Source organism: Trichomonas vaginalis, chromosome II, assembly GCF_026262505.1.
Source record: "Trichomonas vaginalis G3 chromosome II, whole genome shotgun sequence".
Classification (NCBI taxonomy): Eukaryota; Parabasalia; order Trichomonadida; family Trichomonadidae; genus Trichomonas; species Trichomonas vaginalis.
In genome coordinates this window covers 17,297,445-17,314,177 of record NC_067204.1, presented here as the reverse complement: position 1 = coordinate 17,314,177, position 16,733 = coordinate 17,297,445, and the positions used below count along the sequence as shown (strand labels likewise).

Below are 16,733 nucleotides of genomic sequence, written 5' to 3'. Positions count from 1 at the left end.
GTTATAAATATTTGATTTTAAAAAAAATCAAGATTTTAAACTTTAAAGGTATTAATTATGATTATCTTTCTTTAGCTTTGCATGCTGTATGCTACTTTTGGAAACTGCTCTATTGTATTAGAATGTTTTTAAATTTTGCACCTAAAAATGCGTAATATTAAAAATTAAGGTATTAATTATGATTATCTTTCTTTAGCTTTACATGCTGTATGCTACTTTTGTCTTTGAGACATTCCATGATTTAAGTTAAGAAGCTTTAAAAAAATGCAAAAAAAATTGAATACTTTACTGGCTGGGCAAATTTGTCGCCGCCCCGAAAAATTCATCAAATAAAACAAAAATATAAAATGTAATGTTAATTACCAGTACATAATTTTTCATATGTTTAAAAAGATGGAGAAAAGTAAGATGGCAAAAATTTTATCAATTAACAAAAACCGCAAAATTATTCTGAACCTGACATCAGAAAAATTGTGAGAAAATATATGGATGTCGCATCCTTCAATTGTTCTGGATTAAGATATAATTAAAAATATGAACCAAAAAATTTGAAAAATGTGAAATGGATTTTTTTTTTAAAATTGAATGGAAAATTGAAACCAACAAAAAATCCAATTTTCATAATGATATTAAACTATTTGTTTGCATCACGACCTATTGTTTTTGTTGGTCCTTCAGGTATTGGCAAAGGGACAATCATTCACAATTTAATGAATAAATATAAAGATCAATTTGCGTTCAGCGTCTCTCATACAACGAGGAAACCAAGAGAAGGCGAAAGGAATGGTGTCGACTATATATTTGTCACACGTGAACAAATGAATAAAGATATTGAAGATGGAAAATTCATCGATTACAATTACATTCATAGAAATATTTACGCTACATCATATGAATCATTAGATAATGTGACTAAGTCAGGAAAGATATGTATATTCGATATTAATGTAAACGCAGCACTTAAAATGAGACAAACAAAATTAAATCCTTTTATTATATGCTTATTACCTAGAACAATGGATGTTCTTGAAGAACGAATAAGATATAGAGGACAGGATGATGAAAACTCAATTAAAACTAGGCTTAAAACGGCCGAGGAAGAAATCAAATTGATTAACGAAAACAAAGACAAATGGGACATGTTATTAATTAATGATAATTCCAACGAAACTACTAAGTACATTGACAAGCAGTTATTTAAGATGGTAGAAGAGTAAATTAATATTTTTTTAAAAAAATAAGTAAAAATTAATTTTCTCGGTTTTCTATCTATTTTCTATTCAATAACTTTAGAGAATTTTGATAGGTTCATTGGAGAATTGTTTAGACTGGAATTTTTTTTAATACCTCAAGGATATTTATCAGGCAGTACTTCGAATTTAACAATTGCTTTAGTTAATCATTCAGTTGATTCTAATTCATCTGTTTCATCTAATAAATGAGCAAGTACTGCATCAGTTTATAATTTCTTTATAACATGCATAAAAAATAGTTCATAGGAAATATTTCATTTTGAATTGCAAAATGCTAATCTGCAGGTTCAAATAAAATGATATTCTAAGTAGTATTTGAAGAATTTAATTTATTTAAATCTTAACGATTCATCTATTGGGTGTAAGAGACGCAGCAGTTAATCCAATTTTCAGTATGAGAAAAAGCTCTGTATTTGAACCTTTGTCAAGGATAACAAAGTAGTTCCCAGTTGGACAAAGCTCCGTTGAAAAGAGATGAAGCTCAACTAAAACATCTGTAATTATACCTATCGAAATATTTTTGTCTGATTCATATAATAGTTCTGTGGAATCAATATATGAATTAGATACTGTAATTGAACCTTCATAAATTCCAAACAAAAATTGACCATTTTGTTTGTTATTTGCAATGAAACAGTTTTCTAAAATTGTAAAGCAATTCACAGAAAAAATCAATCCAATTCCGTTATCAGCATTAGAAACAGTGTTGTTTATGATAACAACACGGTCATATGTTGCTGTTGGAATGTATTGTGTCATACAAATTCTGGAATCAGCATAATTTTCATCAATAATCAAATATTTCACTGATGAATGCTTATCTGGAGCTGCTAGTTCAAAAGCTGCATTATATTGACAATGATTTCTTGTGATATTGTTTTGGAAAAATGAAATATTTCCACAAGATAACCAAAGAGTATCTTGTCCTAAATAAGTTTCTGGATCACTTAACGTTATTGATGAGTCTAAAACTTCATTAATAGCTGGGATATTATATGTTGCCTGTGCATAGCAAAATTTCCCGCCTTGTGTCGATTTAGAAGCCGAGCTACAAACTTTTCGAATAGAACTTTGGCCTCCCACAATGCAAATAGATCCGCCTCGAGCATTTCGAGAAGAGTTTTCAAATGTATCTGAGGAAATAAGCGATTTAATATCATCTGATTCAAGAATAATAACGCCTTGGTCACCAAGTTTTGAGAAATAAACTTTGTGAACATAAAAGTCACCTGTATTTCCGATGTATCTCCTATTTTCATTGTAAATTTCATTGGTATATCTTGATTTGTAGACTTCTTCCCATTCACTGCTGGATATTTCGAATAATTTTGATATCTTATGGTTTTGATGGTCCAAATACTACTCAACTGCGTCGAAAAATTTTGCTTGATAATAAAATACCCTGGAAGTTTTCAATAATTTTAAATAAATTGTGAATTTATCAATTAATTTGCCTCTGTAAATTATAGATCACATGTTATGATACTTACATTTGATAACATTTCATGGAAATAACAAAGAAATTGATAACAATCCGAACGATGTTGATGAATTAAAGGAGAATGTTTATGTTAGTAATGAAGAAATCATTGAAAAGCTCAAATATGTTTTAATATTTGTTGAAATAATTTGTGTAACTAGTTAATCACTAATATAGAAGCTGTTGGTGATTAGTGGTTTCGAAATGTTAATTTCAAAAACAGATCTATTGTTCTAAAAAAGTAAATATAATAAAGGTGAATATAAATTGTTTATTTCTGTCCTTTAGCGTATTGAGACTGTATGTACTTATACATATTCTCAACAATAGTCTTTGATGGAGGACCGTAAACTGGGTTGTTTACGAGTGCTGCGAAGTAGTTGTAGGAGTTCTCATCGTGAGGGAATACGCTCATAAACTGGGGATAAGAAGAAAGAGATGCAATAGTCTTCAAAGAGTTATCAGCTAAAACAGGATCAACAATGAGTTGAAGTAATCTGTTCACGAAGACATCGAACTCTTTTACGTATCCAGCACGTAACGAGAACCATGAAAGAAGAACTAAAATGTTGTTATTAAGCTGTGTAGTGTTCTTATCAAGAGCAAACTGCAAATATGTCTTCCAGAATCCACTATTTGACAACTGTTCCAAAATAGAAATAGAAACGGTTTGTCTTGTAAGAAGTGATGGAACAACAGTGTGGAAGAACTCATTATTCATGCGAGAGATGTAGATAAGCATCTCGAAGTACCATTGGCATGAAAGGAATCTATCGCGGTTCTCATGATTATGGAATAAAACAAAGAAAAGTCTGAGAATGCATTCGAATTGTGAATGCATGTTATCCATCCAAAATGGAGCAGTAAGAGGGAAATCATTTGCACCTGCGAAAGCAATCTGATAGACAACAATCCATGTGCGAGGAATCTTCTGGCCAACACGCATAAGTTCAGTAATTAACTCAACATTACGAGGAATTCCTTTTGCACGAAGAAGAAGAGAAACAACATAAGGTGCTAAATAATCATCTCTTAAATGTTTCGTCAATGTGTTGTAGTCAGGATTCTCAACATTCTCAAACAAATTGAGGATTGCGTTATAAGCAGAAATACATGTTTGTCTGTCTGTTGATGACGTGAATGAAACAAAGATGTTGTAAGCATTGTTCTTAATGAATGGCTTGCAACGGGAATCGTAAGCAGCAATGTAGAATAACAATTTGATAAGGAGATGTCCAAGAGGTGTGTCTTTGACTTTAGGAGCAAAGTTAATGAGCATCTCAAGTGTTTCATTTGTAAATGTGAGTTTTGTGATTCTTTTAACAGCATATGAGTAAAGAATGAACATTTTTTCTGCACGGAAATCAAGTAATTTCTTGATTTGTGGAATCAAATTCGGATGAATTGCAATTTGAGGAGCAGAAACAAATAATATACGGAATGATTCAATGATTTCATCTACTGATTCATTGCTGTTGATTGGAATTGTCGTGTAATAAGGAGATCCTCCAAATTGGTAAATAAAATCTGGATTTCTCTCCATGACAGAATTACAATTCTTAGCAATGAATCTGATGACTTCTGGTGGTGTTGAATCATTGAAATTCTGGAATACGGTCGAGAAGAATGGGAAATGCTCAATTCCAATGGTTTTCGCGTATCCTTCAACGAAGGCATTGAAATTGACATTGTGATAATTCTTAAGAACAGAAACAGGATCTGTCGTTGTGTTGTCAGCGGTGTTTTGTGGTCCGGATAAGACAGAAGGTTTGACGGCATGTGTCTGTGGAGCTTGGGATGGTTTTGGTGATGGTTTCTCGAACTGGAATTGAGATTGAGATGCAGAATGAGATTTGATTTCGGCTTCTTTCTTCTTGGACTCTTCTTTGGATTTCCTTTCATGAACCCTCTTGACATGGCTCTCAACACGCTTTTGCGCAGCGTCATTTCTGCGATTTTGTTCTTTGAGGAGGTTATTGCGATTGGCTTCGATCTCTTCTGCGAATTTCTTGATCGCGGATTCATCTGTACCAAGGAATGATACTTTTCCGGTGGCAAATGCGTTATAAATATTTTGGAAACTTGGTCTCTTGGAAGGATCGGCATCCCAGCACTTCTTGATGAGTGTTTGTAAGGCGCGTGGTGTTTGCATTGAGAATGTCTCGCGTTCTCCTTTTTGATAAATTTTTTCGTGTAATTTTTCGGGTTTGATTGTAGCGAAAGCTCTCTTCTTCTCACTCATCTCCCAGAGAATGAAAGCGTATGAGTAAACATCGACTTTGTTTGAATAAGTTCTTGTTGCATATAATTCTGGTGCCATGTAAATAGAAGTTCCTATTCCAGCGGTCATGAGATTGCTTTCTCCTATGCCTTCAAAACGAGCGATACCAAAATCGCAAATCTTTGGAAGAAGATGCTCATCCATTAAAATGTTGGCCGTTTTAAGATCTCTGTGAATAATATTGTTCTCGTGGACAACAATCATACCATGGGCAATACCCATAGCAATTTTTGTAAGCTGTGTAGGCGTTAACTTAACTGCAGATTTCTTTGAAACATAATCTTTAAGACAACCTGATGGAATGTAAGGTGTAATGATGGAATATGGTGCAGTGAATGTAAAACCTGAAATTGGGAGCAAAAAGTCGTCAAGGCATTTGGCCATCGTTTTGACTTCATCTAAGAAACGACGAAATGCGTTTCCATGTAATCTTTTTTCGAAAATTTGTTTGACAGCGTATAAATTACCATCTTTTGTGTATCTCGCTAAATTAACTTCGCCAAAACCACCTTTTCCTATTGTATTTTGAATTTCGTAATCATCAATGTTCTTTGCCAGGTTGGGGTACATTACTTTAAGTTTGCGAAGAGATTGCTGGATCTTTTCTTCGAGCGCTTTCTCCTGATCTTCGGTCATTGATTGTTTAAAAAGTTTTTGATAAGAATTTGAAACTTATCGTTTTACTTGACTTCAGAAAAAAACTTTCAAAGTAATTTCGCCAAAAACAAAAGCATCCACCATAATGATATCCATTTCAAAATTCGATTCCAAAAATTTTGAAGTGAAAAAAGAATTTTTATTTTTTTCATGCTGTGCGGCTTTCCTTATCCTATTTCAAAAAAAGCTAAGATCAGTATTCAGCTGTACCACTCCATTCTTTTTAGTGATGGGTTTGATCCTGATGATGCCAATTATACTGCCGGAAAATTAAAAGAAATTCAAAAAGATCTTAATGATATCAAATTTAATGTTTCCAATTTAGATATCTACCAATACTTTAAAATATTTATGGACTTTTATCAAGGAATGCTTCATTTTATAGACGTTACTGGAATAACCCAAGAAGAGTTTACACAATTATCTAAAGATTTTATACACTGTTGTCATGGTACTTATGACAAACTCAAGAGTTTTACACAAGCATGCAGTAAAAATATCATCTGGTTAAAGTTTTACAGACATTTTCCAAAATATTACTCACAAAAGATTCTGATTGCAGGAACAGAGATATTTATGTGTTATAATGGTCTTCTCCAGTGGTTACGTTCTGAAGTCAAAAAGTTATGGGAAAAATATAAATGCAGAACGCCAGAAGGTTTTCAAGAAACTCCTCATTATAAAAATGTCATGGATCGCGATTTATTCAACACTTTTCCAGACAAAGATATAACTTTTTGTTTTGAAGATTTAGATTTCCTTGAACCAGTTAGTGGAGAGAGGGTCAAAGTTGCTATTTGTCACTTTTCCACAAGAATATAATGGGGAAAAAGTTATCATATAGTTGATCTCATTCACTGAGGTGAGAGATGTATGTAGTGTAATGGGATAAACAGTGGGATTGCTGCTCTAAGTCCTAGGTTCGAGACACATTGGCTTCATTTTTCTCTTTTTTATTGACGTAAACTATTCAATTTTTGTGTTCTCCATTCAAATTTCAGAATTTTTTTTGCAGATTTCACGCTACATTCGAAGTTACCTTTTGTAACAACCACCACTGCCTACGAAAGACGAAAGTGTGTCACGATTTCACCTGGAAATCCGACGGTTGTTTAAGAGTAAGCACTTTTGGCACCTACTCCCAGTTAGTGTTGAAAAATAATCATCAAATTACAAATACAATCACTATAAATTTGATAATTATTAAATAAAATTATTGCAATAAAATTTTGTAAAATTCGATGGAAATAATTTTGAAGCAAAAAAGATTTTTATTTTTTGCATTGCGTAATCATTGTCTCACCTAGATGACTAGATTTTTTCTGAAAATCTGAGACAATGATATCAAAGTTTGTGAGTAAAAAATTTCAGTCAGATTATATTGATATCATGGCCAAACCCTTCCAAATATATGCATACATCCTGGATGTTGGTGGGAATGCACAAGAATTTCATAATTATATCCTGTTACAAGAGAAACATATCCATCTGAGGTTATAAATTACATTAATCTACTGAATGGATTCATTCTGCTAGGTAACAGTTATGAGATTATATACTTCAATAGGATTTAAACAGTTATATATTTATCAATAAAATAAATAAAATTTGAAAATCCAGCGTAAGTATGGAATTATTGTATAATTTGTACATAACATTGATTTATTCTGTATTTTCTTCCACTTTTTGCTGTAATTCGGCAACTTGTTTTTCAAGATTTTGGAGTTCTTCTTTCAATCTAGCATTTTCAGCAACTGCTGCATCTATTTCACTTTGTGGAGTTGCTTTGAAAAAGTTTTTAGCATATTCAATTGGATCATCAGGCCATTTTTCTTCTTCAAACATAGTTACAAACAGTTTTGTGAAAGCATCTAAGACGCCATCATAATCTAACCATCTTCTAAATTCTCCTCTTCTTGTATCCATTTATTTTTTTCTAATAAAAAAACGAATCCAAAAAATATCAACTCATGAAAACAATATCATTATAACTTAAATGTGATGTTTAATATTAAATGCTCATTAAATTTGCAAAATTTCAATAAATAAATGGGAATTCAATCATGAAATGAAAAATAGCAAGATCCATAGGGCTCCATGGTATTCCCTCTATGATACAAGTGTTTTAGAGTTAAAAAGATGATTAATTATTAAAATATTTTTAATTAAAACATTAAATTTTCATTTTTGAGCTCCAAGAAGAGCTTGTTTCCACTTGGGAGGCTTCAAAGGATGATCCTTTGTTGTGGAAATCTTATCAGCAGTGCAGTTCAAGAAAGAATTTCTTTGAACATAATGATAAATTTTTCCGCTTCCGTGTGCTTTCAACAAAGTAGAGTTTTCATCGTCTTTCTGATCAACATCATTATCAATAGAAGCTGATTCCTTAGAAGTGTCTTCTTCCTGTTCTTCCTTGAATCTTTCAGCTCTTCTATTCGATGTTGACACGAAGAAAGGCAATTCTTTGTTGACATAAGCAACTAATGGAGAAGCAGTTGGATTCAGCAAATGGAATGTCGCTGTTCCGCATCTTTCGCCAACTTTGTGCCATAACTCTTCATCATACAAAATTCCCGCATCAGGACCTGAAATGATGCCACCAAATGATGTTTCAACAGTAAATGATTGAACAACACCGATTTCCTTTCTAACAACGATTCTTCCTGCTCCTTTTCTCGCTTTGGGGAATGAGAATGTGCAGTTCTCCCAGCTGGCTTCGTTTGATAACAATGCGAAAAGTCTTGGGAACATTTTCTCTGCATTTCTCAATCCTTCGTCTTCTGAATTCGGACAGCCATAGCAAAAAGCACCGTGTAAGCCCATGTGGCCGTGGAAATCGATGTAGAGTGAGACAGGACGCAATCCTGCAGTCTTTGCAATCAACGATTTGGTTGCTGTAATCACAGGATGTCTTGTTGGATCAGGAGTTTCCCACATTCGAGAAAGATCATCACCGAAAACGTTTACACGTGTGGATCCTTCGATAACGCCATCAACAGCAATCATTGGGACAATAGTAACAATGCAATGGTCTAAAATGTACTTTGCAGTCGGATCTGAACTTAATAAGTACTCAATGAGGCCGTGAAGGACATGAGAGCCATTGGCTTCACCAGGATGGATACGGCCTGTAAAGAAGATGCAGGATTTACCAACTAATGGAATGTCTGAATTTGGATTTGTAATATTTATGACAGGAACTTCACGTCCACCGTATGACGTGCATAATGTTTCTGATTTAAAGATATCTGGATGTAGATTAGACCAATTGGCAATGTGTTTGCGTAAATCTGTATAAGTATAAGGAATTGCCAGGCATAAATAATATGTATCATCGGCGTAAGGGAATTCTGCTTCAAAACTAACTGTTGCACGTTTCTTTTTTGTCTTAGTTCGAGCGGTTACCGCGAAATTGTAATAATCTCCAAATCTTGTCCATGAAATGTTCTGTTCTTTAGCTCTTTTTTCACTGTACATAAAGCACTTATGGCCATCAGCAAATATTAAATAATCTTTGTGAAATCCAGAAACGTAAAAAGTATATTTAACATTTGGTTGAGCATTTGTGATTCTAAAGTAGAACCATTGTGCAGAACCATCTGAATCGTATTCTAGAATAAGGTGATATTTGTAATCATCGATGCAATAAACTCTTGCAAGATTTCCACTTTCAAATCTTGAATCAAAACGTAAAATTTTATCATCAGGTGATTTAGGATCAGGTAAACATTTCTCTTTATTTGTAAAATGATATATTAATTTGCCTTGTTTCCAAAGATCTTTTGGATAATCTGGTTTCGATACATTTGCAAATCTCGATCTTTCTTTGGGTGGAAGCCCTGGGTGTTCTATACAAATAAAACTCCTTTCTGGGCATTCATGAAGAGCTTCTCCTGTTTCTTCTTCTTCGTTTAAGCTCATTGTCACTTTTTTGAGTTTCTGAAAAAAAGCAATCAAGATTTTCAGCAGCTAGGAGGAATGATGTAATATCTGCTTGGTATAGTTATCATTTTTGAAAGAATCGTTCTAAAACTTGGAGAAATAAATAGGGAAGGGAAAAAAACAAGGATTTTTTGTCTTGGTATTTTGGTATTTGTGATCTTGAGCTAGTATAAGGATGCATTATGTTAGAATATTCTGTTGCTGATCTTCGGTTTGATCACCTTCAAATATAGGTGTAACGTACTTCTTGCAAAACGTTTCAATTAGATCTATATTTTCATCAAACCACTTAACCAGAACGTTTTTCCTTCTTTGCGCAGCTCGATCGATTTCTAAACCTATATAATGAGAGGCTAATTGAGCCAAACATAAAGCATCACTAGTAGCATAATTTGCGCCGAGGAAATTCGACAGGAAAATGTGTGCTCGGCTGGTTTTAAGATCCCATCCTGCTAAACGAATCGAATTTAAATGATGTTCTTTCTGATTTTGCATTTTTTGGGTAGACATGTCTATTATTTCTGATCTTGCGATCGGTGCTTGCATTTATATAAGCAGAAAATAAACCCTAAATACAATGAAAAGTGACAAGAAATAATTTCTTCAAAAAAATTAAAAGCATCATACTCTTGCTTGAAAATGCGCAAAATTGATAATACATTGCATTTTACCTCGAATTACATGAAGAAATAAAACGTGTAGATGAAATCATTGCAAAAACTAGAAATTGTGTAAAAAACTTATGAGAAATATGAAAATATATCTAAAACGAATCAATTTTATTTTCTAAAAATTTATGATTTTCGTATTTTTATGTCTAAAAAGTAAAATTTTCAATTTCATTTTTGTTTTTTCAGAATTTTTTTGGAAATTTTTTTATGATCATAGGCATTTAATTCACATAATAAAAGGTTTCTATTAAGAAGATGGTACATATTACATGATTTCTGGGGAAGTTAACTCAAAATTCATAATATTTTCCATAAAATTACAGCACTAGCAACTTGTCTCAATTTTGTTAATGCAATTTCCGGTGATTTGAAGCAAAAATATTTTGATTTTATTGATAAATAAGAAATCAAAATAAAAATATTCGAAATAAACTTCAGTGAATACAATTAAACATACTTTTTAAGATATAGATATAAATAAATATAAACAAAAAACAAAGCTTAGCTGTAGTATTTTCTGTGAACAATTTGAATTCCTTCTTCTTTGTATTCTGCTCTATTAATCATCATAGCTGGGAATGCTTCTAATGATCCAAGAACACTACCACCTATCCAGACTGCATTTCTTCTTTCAGGTGTTGCTACAACTTTAACAGTCATTGAAGGTGTGGCCATAGCAATAACTTCCTTCTCAACTCTCTCAGGGAGGCCTTTAAACATAGATGTTCCTCCAGCGAGAACTATATTGCCATACATTTCTTTGCGGACATCTGTATCGCATCTTTCCAAAGCAGTGTAGATTTGAAGCTGAACACCATCAGCTTGGACACCTGCAAGAGATGGCTGGAAAAGAATCTCAGCTGTTCTGAATCCTTCGCTTGTATAAAGAAGTGGATCGCCATTTGGAAGATTTACTGATTGTTGCTCTATTTTTCCTTGTTGAGCTTTCTGTTCTTCAGCCTGGAAATCATACATAACAGAGCAGATCTTTTCTTTGAGAACTTTGCAATCTTCTAATTTAATTGACTCAGGATTGACACCACGATCGAGTAATGTCTTCTGTAAATGCTTTGTAATGTCAGCACCAGAGATTGTACTGCGCATGATGGCATGTGGAAGTCCATAAGCTTCATAGATTGGAACAGTAAAGCTGACGCCTTCTCCAGCATCCCAAACAACACCTGTAGTGCATCCAATAGAAAACAAAGCTAAAACTGCTTGCATTCCTAAGTAAAATCCAGAGACATTGAAAGTTTCAAACATCATTTGAATCTTTTTTTCACGATTCATACGTGGAGACATTGGTTTTTCTGCAAGGATAACAGGGTGCTCTTCAGGGGCAACCAGTAATTCATTGTAAAAAGTATGGTGCCAAATTTTCTCAATATCATCCCAATTTGATATTGTACCATTCTCAATTGGTTGTCTAAGAACAAGTAAATCTGATTTTTGAACAGCTTCAAATCCTACAAAGAAATCTTTATTTTGACCACCAACCATTTGCATATTTGACTTAGGTGAACCAATAATAGTTGGAAATACGGATTTTGGAGCTTCTGCACCAGCAAAACCGGCTTTAGTAAGGCCTGTTCCATTATCAATAACAATAGGAACTCCTTGCATGATGAAAAGTGACATCATAATTAAAAAACGTTCATCTTGAAAAAAATCTAATGCAAGCTTGTTTAACAAGAATATAATTTCCTTCCATACTCACACAAATTTCACATATAAATATCACCAAAATCATGATATTTGTAGATTTTGAATATGAAAATTAAAATGTAGGTGAAATATTAATAGAGAATTAGCTTTAGAAGACATTAAATAATTAAAACATGAAACAAAAAGGAGATAAAATCAACACCATTCTGTGCCATTAAAATAACATGGCATTGGGCACTCGGGTATAAGAATCATTCCAATAACTCCAACAAGAACTGCTGGAATAAGAAATAGAAATCCTAAGAAAAGGAATAAAGCTTTGAATGAAGTATCCACGTTAGCACCGCACGTCATTGAGAATATGACTGATGCAAGACCAAAAATAAATGGAAGTAAAGACGTGACAATAAGAGTAAGTCCTTCATTATGATAGGCAGCATGGTTTTTACCAGGTGCAATCAATTCAACAGACTTTCCATGAGTAATACCACATTGGGCCAAAGTACCTTCACGGAAAAGAAGCTGGTCGTAGCTGACGTAATATGTTTTGTTCGGGATTTCTGGATATGTTGCAAGAAAATCTTTACTGATTTGTCCAATTGGTTTTCCGGCTGATAGTGAAAGAGAGCCTGATCTAGGAATTAACTCACCTGGATTTTCTGGATCTGGATAAACACATTTTACATGGACTGAAATTTTTGCTGCATTGTTTTTAAGATTTAAATCCTTGACGTAATCGAGGTTTTCTTCAAACAAATATCTTTCCAATGGGCAATTAGAATTTTCTTGTGCTGGAGGGGATTCGTTCTCCATTGTGTATGAAAAAAATTGTCAAAAAATTTCGAAGTTGAATTTTTGACATTTGTCATAAAAAAATTTATGATGTCAGAAATGGAAAGTAAAAATATAGAAATTGCAAAAAAAGTCTGTATTTAAATGGCACTACATTTCAAAGATATGCATTTTGTTTCAAATATAGATTTCAATGTTTTCAATGAATTTGATATCAAATTGAATTCGTTTGGTTAAGTCACTATGAGAGACTTGCTTTGCTTATTCAAAATTTTACAAAAATGATTTCATCAAAAATAATAAACAAAATTTAAATTTTATTACAAACAAGTATAGAAACAAATAAATTAAACCATATCTCGGGCATTTTCACGTTTTCTTGCATATTTCTTTAATAACGGAGAATTTTCGTCGAAACTATCAACTAAAGAAACACGAAGTTTGTGGATCGGAACATACGACGGATTGTATCGTGCTTTGTAAGGATTATCTGTATTTGGCGTTGGCAAAAACCATTGAATTGGATTTTGACCTAATCTTTCTTTTAGATTTTGAATTAGGCCATGATCATATGCGTAATACTGGTTAACTTTTGCTTTTTGGTAGAATTCCTTTTGTTGCGAGCGCATTGAATCTTCAACCCACGTTGAATTATGATAAAGGAATCCAATTTGAGGAAAAAGTTGAAGAAGTACAAAACTACTAAAAACAGCAAAGTATAAAAGGCCGACCATCAAAGTAATTAATTGGAATGCATCTGGTTCATGAGTAGCAATGTTGTAGAAGATTATAAACAGTGTCACCCCTGAATGAAATACGAATCCCCACAAAAATTGAAAGAAAACTTTAAAATTCCTCTTCCCAACGCAATTATCAATAAAAAAGCAGTGATGATCGAAAAGTAATACGCATTTCTTACAGTCAGAGCAATGGTGACATCGAAGTGGTCTAGGTAGTATACATTGTTCACAAAAATTCTTTTCTCCAGTTTCTGCTAATTCTTCTTTGTATTCGGGATCATTTTGAACTTGAGAGATCCATGAACGTGATAAATATCCAGGATCGTAGAATGCTGAAGCTGTATATGTAACGAAAACTTGGAAAAATTGATAAATCCAAAAATATGAAAGGTATGTGACTGGTCCCCATTCTTCATATAGATGATACAGGATATGGAAGAAAAATATAAAGATTTCTAAAATGGTTTGGAAAGAAATGAAGCCAATCGCAACATAATTCATTTACACCTTAAATTTTTGGTGTAATCCCCTTATATAGTGTAATCATCGCTAAAACATCGAAAGAAGCATTATATGCCAAAATTTGACAATCTTTCATATCTATTGTAGCTAAATAGTGCATTATTTTCCAACATTCACTATGCTTTCGCAAGCATTTTTTAAATTAAAATTATATTTCTTATTAAATCAAGAATCTGATACAAATCATATGGTTGATTGATGATATCAAAAAATTAATTAGTGTTATTATTACTTTACAATGAAATGTTAACATTTAATTTTGATTTGTAGAATTATTGAGGAGTTTCTTTGTTTAATACTGCATTAAGCTTCTCCTTAATCTCTTCATATACCTCTTCAGGAGCTCTATTTCCATCAATGACAATAGCTTTTCCTTTTTCTTTATAATAGTCTAAAACTGGGGCAGAAACTGTATGAAATGCCTCTAAACGAAGCTTTATTGTTTCTTCATTGTCATCTTCTCTTCCTGAAGTTTCTGCACGCTTAAGAAGTCTTTCTGTGAGTATTTCATCTGGAACATCAAGATATATCACAGCAGAGCATGGTGTAATTGTTTCTTCGAATGAATTAAGTTGATCCATGGCGCGAGGGAATCCATCAATTAGATAAACGTCTTTTCCTTGTTCAAGTATTTCTTTCTTTAATAAACCAATAACAAGTTCTTGTGGAAGAATTTTTCCTTCTTTCATTTGTTCTGCAATAGAATGTCCAAGTTCAGTATCTGAAGCAGCTTCCTTTCGAAGTAATTCACCCGCACTCATGTATCCTGCATTGAAGTCTTGAATAATTTTCTCTGATTGCGTTCCTTTACCAGATCCAGGACCTCCAATTATGAAAATGATGGTTTTATCGTGAAATTCTTCTTGTTTCTTCTGTTGCTCAGCCTGAGCAGTTTGTAGTTCTTTATAATATTCAGGAATTCCAATCGAAACAGGAATTTCTTCTTTCTTTGTATATTCTTCGCCAGGACGAACACGGCGTAATACAATTACCTTCTGCTTTTGTGGTACTTTCGGTCCTCTCTCAACAACAGCCTCTTTTTTACGTACAATTTCAATATGCCTCATTTACTTTTCTAAAATCTAAAAAAACGATCTTTTTTTTTTACTTCCCGATGAAGTTCTCAATGAGTAACAAACTAGATATATTTTTATTTACTTAATAAACATAATGATGCTACTAGGACAAGATTCATAAATTATATACCTAATATCTCGAGTTTTTCTAGATCGAATCTTGAATCTTTTCTTTCGCCTCAATATTTTTAACGTTTGAATTAATCCTTTCATAGACCCTTAGGTAATTTAAGTGATATAGCTAATTGGCTTAATATATTGCAACAGAGAAGTTATTTAGAAAAATTTGATACAACACTGTTAAAAGATAGAATATTTATGATGCCAAACAAAATCGAAAGAAAAGTAATAAAGCATATCTATTTATTTCTATAATATCTATAATATCTTACTTTGAATTATCCAAAATCTTCAACAACGAGCCTTTGTATTAATAGTTTAGAGTTAATGGCATTGTGTTCTTTGCGTAATTTAAGAGCCCAAATTATTCCGACAATTATTGAAATAGCACCAATTGGGATAATGACACTCAATATAATTTTAGTGGTTTTACTCATTCCGGTATTAGGACTATAATCTTTGCAAATATCTGTGTTGTAAGTAATGCGCTTTCCTCCAAATGTATTTTTCTTGTAATTTTTAGAACACTGGACAGAATTACATGATAAAGCGCGAGTGAGGAAATCACCAGAAACAGTGTCATTGCCACAATAAACAAATTCTTTGATTCCTGCATCAACAAATGAATCAGATTCAATAGAACGAATGTTTCCATAAACATAAATAGATATATTATGACTAACAACAAAATGATTGATAAAGGAAACTGGAATTCCATGATCTTTAATGATAAGATTTTCTAAATACTGTGAAGAATTGAGTACTGGAATATTAGATATTAATATGGAGTCAAATGTAATTTTATGAATAGGGGAACTTTGTATAAACTTTAGGATCTCATAATTATTTGAATAAAAGACTAATTCTTCCAATTGATTAAGAGGACCAAACACTTTTTCGCCAATTTTAACTTCAGATTTCATGCAAATTGTGATTTTTCTTAAATTTGTTCCATAAAATGCATTTACCCCAATAAATCGAAGATTTTCTGGTAAATTCAATTCTTGAAGAGAACTGCAACTTTTAAATGCCATTTCTCCTATAATTTCTAATGAATCTGGTAAATCAATTTTTATTAAATTTTTACAGCCATCAAAAGCAGATTCATTAATGGCTTTTAATGAATTAGAAAATGTTATCTGAGTTAAATAGGCACAAGAGTCAAACGCAGAAGCTCCAATGTATTCTAGCATGTATGGGAAAATAATCTTGCTTATAGAAGAGCATGAACCAAATGCTTTAATATTTATTTCTTTTAACATAGTATGATTAAAGTCAAGTATATTAAATCGCTGGCAATAATGAAAAGCATATTTTCCAATTTTTGTCAATTTGCTCGGAAAATCTATATCCTGTAAAGAAGTGCATCCAGCAAAAGCATAGTCGGATATTTCTGTTATTGAATAAGGTAAGTACAAATGATCCAATGCTTTATTGTTTAAAACAAATCGTTCAGGAATTACTTGTAATGAAGATGGTAAAATCAACGAATTTAGAGAAACACACCCCGAAAAAATGCCAATAGAAAGATTGG

At 32.6% G+C, this 16,733-nt stretch overlaps 11 protein-coding genes across 11 annotated transcripts, besides 1 other annotated feature; 2 read left to right on the top strand and 9 right to left on the bottom strand.

Moving 5' to 3' along the window:
- Window positions 1–315: part of a mobile genetic element that runs on past the window's edge.
- A 179-nt stretch (window positions 316–494) lies between these two features.
- On the top strand, window positions 495–2,800 carry TVAGG3_0560790 (guanylate kinase protein; the record flags this gene model as incomplete). The annotated part of the gene is made up of 1 exon (XM_001579968.1): window positions 711–1,217. One exon carries the CDS (start codon window positions 711–713, stop codon window positions 1,215–1,217), a length of 507 nt encoding a protein of 168 aa, XP_001580018.1.
- Window positions 2,801–2,981: 181 nt separating this feature from the next.
- On the bottom strand, window positions 2,982–5,668 carry TVAGG3_0560780 (protein kinase protein; the record flags this gene model as incomplete). The annotated part of the gene is made up of 1 exon (XM_001579969.2): window positions 3,005–5,650. One exon carries the CDS (start codon window positions 5,648–5,650, stop codon window positions 3,005–3,007), a length of 2,646 nt encoding a protein of 881 aa, XP_001580019.1.
- Window positions 5,669–5,821: 153 nt separating this feature from the next.
- Window positions 5,822–6,493, top strand: TVAGG3_0560770 (uncharacterized protein; the record flags this gene model as incomplete). Its single annotated transcript, XM_001579970.1, has 1 exon — window positions 5,822–6,493. The coding sequence occupies one exon, from the start codon at window positions 5,822–5,824 to the stop codon at window positions 6,491–6,493; it is 672 nt and encodes a 223-aa protein (XP_001580020.1).
- Window positions 6,494–7,104: 611 nt separating this feature from the next.
- Window positions 7,105–7,693, bottom strand: TVAGG3_0560760 (uncharacterized protein; the record flags this gene model as incomplete). Its single annotated transcript, XM_001579971.1, has 1 exon — window positions 7,334–7,516. The coding sequence occupies one exon, from the start codon at window positions 7,514–7,516 to the stop codon at window positions 7,334–7,336; it is 183 nt and encodes a 60-aa protein (XP_001580021.1).
- Window positions 7,694–7,852: 159 nt separating this feature from the next.
- TVAGG3_0560740 (cytosolic carboxypeptidase family) lies at window positions 7,853–9,592 on the bottom strand (the record flags this gene model as incomplete). The annotated part of the gene is made up of 1 exon (XM_001579972.1): window positions 7,853–9,592. One exon carries the CDS (start codon window positions 9,590–9,592, stop codon window positions 7,853–7,855), a length of 1,740 nt encoding a protein of 579 aa, XP_001580022.1.
- Window positions 9,593–9,623: 31 nt separating this feature from the next.
- On the bottom strand, window positions 9,624–10,161 carry TVAGG3_0560750 (uncharacterized protein; the record flags this gene model as incomplete). The annotated part of the gene is made up of 1 exon (XM_001579973.2): window positions 9,794–10,159. One exon carries the CDS (start codon window positions 10,157–10,159, stop codon window positions 9,794–9,796), a length of 366 nt encoding a protein of 121 aa, XP_001580023.1.
- A 624-nt stretch (window positions 10,162–10,785) lies between these two features.
- TVAGG3_0560730 (actin 3 family) lies at window positions 10,786–11,907 on the bottom strand (the record flags this gene model as incomplete). The annotated part of the gene is made up of 1 exon (XM_001579974.1): window positions 10,786–11,907. One exon carries the CDS (start codon window positions 11,905–11,907, stop codon window positions 10,786–10,788), a length of 1,122 nt encoding a protein of 373 aa, XP_001580024.1.
- A 237-nt stretch (window positions 11,908–12,144) lies between these two features.
- TVAGG3_0560720 (uncharacterized protein) lies at window positions 12,145–12,762 on the bottom strand (the record flags this gene model as incomplete). Its single annotated transcript, XM_001579975.1, has 1 exon — window positions 12,145–12,762. The coding sequence occupies one exon, from the start codon at window positions 12,760–12,762 to the stop codon at window positions 12,145–12,147; it is 618 nt and encodes a 205-aa protein (XP_001580025.1).
- Window positions 12,763–13,042: 280 nt separating this feature from the next.
- TVAGG3_0560710 (cysteine S-palmitoyltransferase protein) lies at window positions 13,043–14,007 on the bottom strand (the record flags this gene model as incomplete). Its single annotated transcript, XM_001579976.1, has 1 exon — window positions 13,089–13,475. One exon carries the CDS (start codon window positions 13,473–13,475, stop codon window positions 13,089–13,091), a length of 387 nt encoding a protein of 128 aa, XP_001580026.1.
- A 228-nt stretch (window positions 14,008–14,235) lies between these two features.
- Window positions 14,236–15,105, bottom strand: TVAGG3_0560700 (cytidylate kinase protein; the record flags this gene model as incomplete). The annotated part of the gene is made up of 1 exon (XM_001579977.2): window positions 14,276–15,070. The coding sequence occupies one exon, from the start codon at window positions 15,068–15,070 to the stop codon at window positions 14,276–14,278; it is 795 nt and encodes a 264-aa protein (XP_001580027.1).
- Window positions 15,106–15,477: 372 nt separating this feature from the next.
- On the bottom strand, window positions 15,478–16,461 carry TVAGG3_0560690 (leucine-rich repeats (6 copies)-containing protein; the record flags this gene model as incomplete). Its single annotated transcript, XM_001579978.1, has 1 exon — window positions 15,478–16,461. One exon carries the CDS (start codon window positions 16,459–16,461, stop codon window positions 15,478–15,480), a length of 984 nt encoding a protein of 327 aa, XP_001580028.1.
- Between the last annotated feature and the right edge of the window lie 272 nt (window positions 16,462–16,733).